Raw genomic sequence first — 6,000 nt, 5'->3', positions numbered from 1 at the left:
TGTGAGGTAGTTCTACAGTAAATCTAAATACAAAAAAAAAGTAAAAATTCCAAGGTAAATTAAAACAGGGAAATCCCATAAAGCCTGACAAAACAAAATGCTGTAAATACCAACAAAACGGTTAGAATAATTTTATACCTGACATGGTACAGGCATTTTCAAAGGAAAATGGCAGTTTACACCATGTTTTATAGCTAGTGAATCCTAAACTTGTACGATAATTGTATACATATTCGTTTACCGACAACATTATGTGAGTGCCCAAAACCGGTTTTGTGGGTTAACAGGACAATAGATGGGATACGGCTGGAGGGAAGTGTGTAATAAAGAAGTTGCGTATCGAATGAATACGAAGAAAATGGAAAAAATAACAGATATGTTTTCGAAACGCTAAAACAAAACTCAGTTGACAAACAAAATTGAAAGAAATAGTTTTTAAGTTCCTTCAAATAAATAAATACTGACAGATCTTACAATCAGACCAAATACGTGAGGCTGCATATGGGACACGATATAACAATGATAAGAAAAAAAATCCATGTTCTTTTCATGAGACGTTATGAGACTTAATGATTTGCAACAGCTGTGTTCATTGCCATTTCAAGGATTTATCAATTATCGAATCATATACATTTCATCGTAAACCTAAAAGCATTTTCCAAAACTATGTAATGCAAAGTAAACTTCCTCTTCCCTATCACAGAAGCTGCAGACAAAACAAGTACCAGATATGTATGTTAGCATAAGTGTGTTAGAGAAAAAAAGCTTTTTTCTAATCTCTTTATCTTCCTATTATTATATCCAGATTTTAACTGGCATTGAGATAGCTAAAGATTGAAAATTCAAAACAAATAATGAAAAAAATCCAATCAATTTGCAAATCACACATATTTATTAACTAATCTAAAGCTATGAAGCAAAATATCCGTATACAAAAAAATACAAAAACAGATATTTTTTTTTTCTGTGAATAGTGTCCTTGGTTCTTTAACGTTTTGATAAGTAACTGCAGTATAAAAATAGTACTTTTACCAACGATAAAAAACAAGCAGTTAGAAAACAGCATCAATAAGTTCTCCAAAAAGATAAAATGGTCCCCATATCGGAGCTGTAAGGACTTTTAACAATGTTCCACCAAACGAACCTTGCTTAGGAGTTGCGTTCTTTTCATTCAATTCCCTCTCAATTTCTTTAAAAATTGCATTCGAATAATGCATGCCACCATTTCGTCTTACGTTAACCTCAATCATTTCAATTAGTTCCTTAACCTGACCTGGACTTGAACTATTGTTGTTAAAAGCGACAATTCTGCCAGAGCTATGTCGAACAAGCTTTTGTAGTTCTTCTTGTTCCGTGTTCTTAAGTAAAGTGTGGATATTTTGTCCGCCAAGTTCATCGCCTCCTGTAAAAATGACAAAGAAATGGGATAACATTTCTTTTCCGAAGCGTTTGAGAAATATATTTGCAGTATCACGATCTTCATTCCCATACCTTCCTATTCTTTTAACGAGAATAATAGCATGTGGTCCTGGTGTCATCCTGATAAAAGCCGTTTTTATTTCTTTTAGAATTGCTTCATTCTTAACGGTTTTTTTAGTATCAAAAAGACCCGGGGTGTCAACTACAAGAATTTTCTTCCCAAAACGGCTATTTTCCTCAGCCTGCATCACACTGGTCTGGGAATCAAATGCTAGGCGTGCAACGAATTTTTTCACCCCAAGAATGGTATTCGCTGTTGAACTTTTTCCTGATCCCGTCTTTCCAATTAAAGCAATTCGCAGTTCATCTGAAAAATATTAAGGATCAATAAGATATATATGTACATAGTACTTTCTTACATTAACGTCCAAAAAATTCTTACAAAAAGACTCAAATGATCCATTTATCTATCCTTCGTGTAATAACATAAACATTTTGTATTAATAAAGGGCATCACATTACAATTGAAAGTTTTGTAACCTTCCAAAATATATATAATTATGATCTGAATATTCTTGTATTCCTGAGCACCTGTGATCAGCCCCGTGTTTTTGATTGTGTTCGTGTTGCTTTTTCGTTTGTTCGCTATCTTTTGGTTTGTTAACTATTATTTGTCTTTGAATATTTTTTGTCTTTTATATTTATATTCGGCTTATGAGTTTAAATCTTCTTTTGGTATCTATAGCCTCTCTATTCTAACCTTTGAACATGAGAAGATGCCTAATAGTTATTTGTTATTTTACGTAACAAAGGATGCTATTCGACTTATATCAATAATATAATCCCGAAATAAATATTTGTTTTAATCAACCTTTGTATTACGTATTGAATTTTTAACTAATAAGGACTCCTGTAGCACTGCAATACATTTAGTTGTGAAATGCGAACATATTACCGGAAAACCGTGTTTTTACTTTAATTAAAATAATGAAACTGACGTCAGTGATCACGACATGCTTGAAGGGAAAACTGTTGTAAGGTGAAATCGAAAAAAACACATTAAAGAACCAATATACAGAAAACATGTAAAAAGTATGATAATAAAAACCAAATTCCAAGGAAAATTAAAAACACAAAGTTCCATATCAAATGGCAAAATGAAAAGCACAAACTCTTCAAACAAATGGAAAACAGCTGTCACAATCTTGACTTGGTACAGACAGTTCATTAAATAGAAAGAAAAAAAACAAACACACGCACAAATTAAATAGCACCATATAAAGAGATTTAATTCCATTTTTTTCAGAGCAAACCGACTTTATTTTCTTTGATATGTATCTATTTCTGATTATGAATTATTTTTAGGGAATTGATATTTTTACACTAACTGCATCAATACATCTATCTGTTTGTGGCGATATTTCTTCAGTAGGTTAAAATTCGATACCCACATGATTCTATAACATATTCTACTTTCTAAAATTGTCCATTAAAATGCTAGAATTATTAAGAAATTAATGTTCAAGTTTTCTTCTCGACACCAATGACCGTTTTTCAAATGTTGCCAAATAGCTACAACCTTTTATATGTATATGTATATTCGTGGTACCAAAGACACAAATTTATAAGTTACAAAGAATTCATTGCGTGGTTTCTAAGCAGTTTTGTTTCCACAAAGCAGATCACTGTTAAGACGTGTAATTTGTCCCCAATGTCCATGAATATGGCGTCCATAATGATTTTATTGCGATGTCAATACATCATAAATCAAAAGATTACCCTTTAATTCATATTTCTTCATTACATACATTTTTTATGAAATTTTTAAAATATTCTACCGATGTATAGGATAAGACAGTAGGTAGTTGTAACGTAAAAAAAAACGTTTTTTCTCCTAAAAGAGAACCTAGAAATCAAAGGGTCATTCAAACTAATAAATCGAAAATAAACTGACAACACAATGGTTTAAAAAAGGAACAACATACAAACAGTGGTGCAAAAACACAACATAAAATATGCATATTTATCATTGCTATCAAACTGAATTATCATATTAAAGGTATCATGATTAAATTTTGGCGGGAAAATATTCTCTCTTGACTTTTCATAGCTTTATCATTGACAAGTTTAAGTCCTCAAAAACTATTACAAAATAATAAAATGTTATAAGACTTTAACAGACAGCTTATCATTATACATGTAAAAGAATTATAAAAAGAAAAATGGGGGTCACCGGGCAAAATTTGTTAAGGCATTCAAATGGATAAAACCATAGGATTCCGAAAATCTTATCAAAATTCCAAAACACAACAAGCGAGCTTCCTTAAGATACATATGCTAATACTTTCTATGCTTTTAACATGTTTGATGCAGATGGATAAAGATAACTACAAATGTTTGACTCGTCAAGACATTTCCACGCTGTGAAGGCATAATTAGAAAACGTCTTTAAGTCTTCACGTGAGGTCTTTAATTAAGTTTTGATACATACGAGTTAATTTTTATTTTGCCTCTTCGATGGCTCAAATTTAATGAAACTACAGTTAAAAACTTTATTTTACTGTCGCAAATATCCGTTCGCTAGGTGAACTCAATTCGCAATAGTAAAATGTACGTTTTAATACAATACAATACAAAAAAGAAAAATCACAAAAATACTGACTTCATCATACAGTTATCGCCTTAGTGACATTATCAAGATGCTTACAGGTTTGTGTGACAGCATATATATGAATTTTCCTATGGTATAGACAAACTTATTACTTTACCTAGGAAGTTCATTTAAATAACATTTAATACTGTCGTAAACTATATCAGACTTAAACTTTTACCACAACAGACTTCACAAATGACGATTGATATTTTTATCGAGCGTAGTCATCATAACGCCATTCTAACGTCATCATAATCATTAAATTTGTTCGACCATTTCGACAGGAACTTACAGTCAATTTGGACTGTTCATTTTTTTCTGTATAAGGTTTTGTTCACTGACGTTTGTCTATTGAAATAATTCAGAAACCAATTTGTACATATCTACGGAAGCGTATTAGCGCCACAAAACTTTTTTTTAAATATTTCTTCCTATGTTTGCGTTATAACGCAAATATCTTGAATTCAATTATTCATTAATTTTTGTATATATGTCCGTCTGTCATTCAGTTTGGTTGTGATTTACTAGTAGATAAAAACAGAAACATACATACATTGCCAAATCATTATAATAAATATGCATATGAATAATGGAATACTTGAAGTGGAATTATACTAAATTAAGACTGATTTGTGCATCAGAAAAGTATATAATTTAACCAAAAAATAGAAATAGTATCGTGTTATACAATTGTGAAACTTCAAAGTCACATAGACAAAATGACCTTTCTGCTTTAAAATAAATTATTTTAAAATAAGGACACATTTTTTTTAAACACATAGCAAAATCAAACAACTATTAGACAACTTATCCCAGAAAAGCAAAAATGATAAATTCTCAATCTACATAATGCATTTCAAACGGAGAGTAGCTCAAAACCTCTTTTTTGTGAATAATTGTGGATTTCGTGGATAAACGTGATCCACGAATTTAAATGTTCAACGAAATACTCAATGCTTTGAATGCAGAGATCAGCAAAACAACGAAAGTAAATATCCACGAAAATGTAAGTTTTCATCAATCCACAAAAATTGAAAATTGATACTCACGAAAATAAATCAACAAAACCATTTATTTATATATATTTACATAAAACATGGCAGTGTGGAATGTTGATTTATGTATTTTTCGTACACCGGTTTGTGTAGATCAGATTTTCCTTCCTACATCTCTTTTTTGAAATGCACAAATTCAAATATTTAGGTTAATTTTAAAAAGAAACCAAAGGATTATCTAGAAATAAATTTAAAGGATTTTTTTTCAAACAAGCTTAAATATTTTTCTTGTATTTAAGTGCTATAAAATTATCATAGGCTCTTTATGGAATGTAGGCTACTTTTCACGGGTTAATGCAAGCGGATGTAAAGCATTAAAAGATGAAATAATTGTTTATCATACACTTTCTTATTCAAAGTTATTGTAGAGCTGTATGGGGTCTGTCAACCTTTGAATAGAAATGTCAAATGTATCGGCTTGCATTTTTATTGTTATAATTCGTTCACCATTGTGTTTTCACTGCATGTAATGCCTACTGTTTTCGCAATATTTCTGTCGAATACTTGATACACGATATCACATCCCTTAAATGAAAACACTTGAAAAATATATATCAACATTGAAGGTTGAAAAAGAGCTTTGATGTAATGAGGAAACTATATGTTGTTCTTCTTCGGACATAGACTATGAAATTTCCATAGAAAAAAATGTGTTACGGCTTAAACTTTGGAACTTTTACTATAAAATTTCGTAAAGATTGTAAGCTTGAATGAAAAGTTTATATGCACTCTAATACTTTTCTATTTCAAAACATACGCATGCGCGTCATATTTCAATATGTATATGCCTTGAACTTCAAGGAGTTTAAACTTGTACTAAAGTTCTGTGCTACCCTTCTCTTCACTTTTTGTCTTCCTTATAATTTTATTTTG

At 30.6% G+C, this 6,000-nt stretch overlaps 1 protein-coding gene across 1 annotated transcript in view; it reads right to left on the bottom strand.

Annotated features, from left to right (window-relative positions):
- Nucleotides 1–869: 869 nt before the first annotated feature.
- Nucleotides 870–6,000, bottom strand: part of LOC139526118 (GTPase IMAP family member 7-like) — a 28,959-nt gene continuing 23,828 nt past the window's right edge. The window contains exon 3 of the mRNA XM_071321260.1: nt 870–1,786. Within this exon, the coding sequence (XP_071177361.1) occupies nt 1,053–1,786 (734 nt within the window). The 3' untranslated portion in view covers nt 870–1,052. The remainder of the gene's footprint in view (nt 1,787–6,000) is intronic.

The sequence above is a fragment of the Mytilus edulis genome, chromosome 6, assembly GCF_963676685.1.
Source record: "Mytilus edulis chromosome 6, xbMytEdul2.2, whole genome shotgun sequence".
Classification (NCBI taxonomy): Eukaryota; Metazoa; Mollusca; class Bivalvia; order Mytilida; family Mytilidae; genus Mytilus; species Mytilus edulis.
Note: the sequence above shows the minus strand (reverse complement) of the source record. Positions and strands in the feature narration are given on the sequence as shown.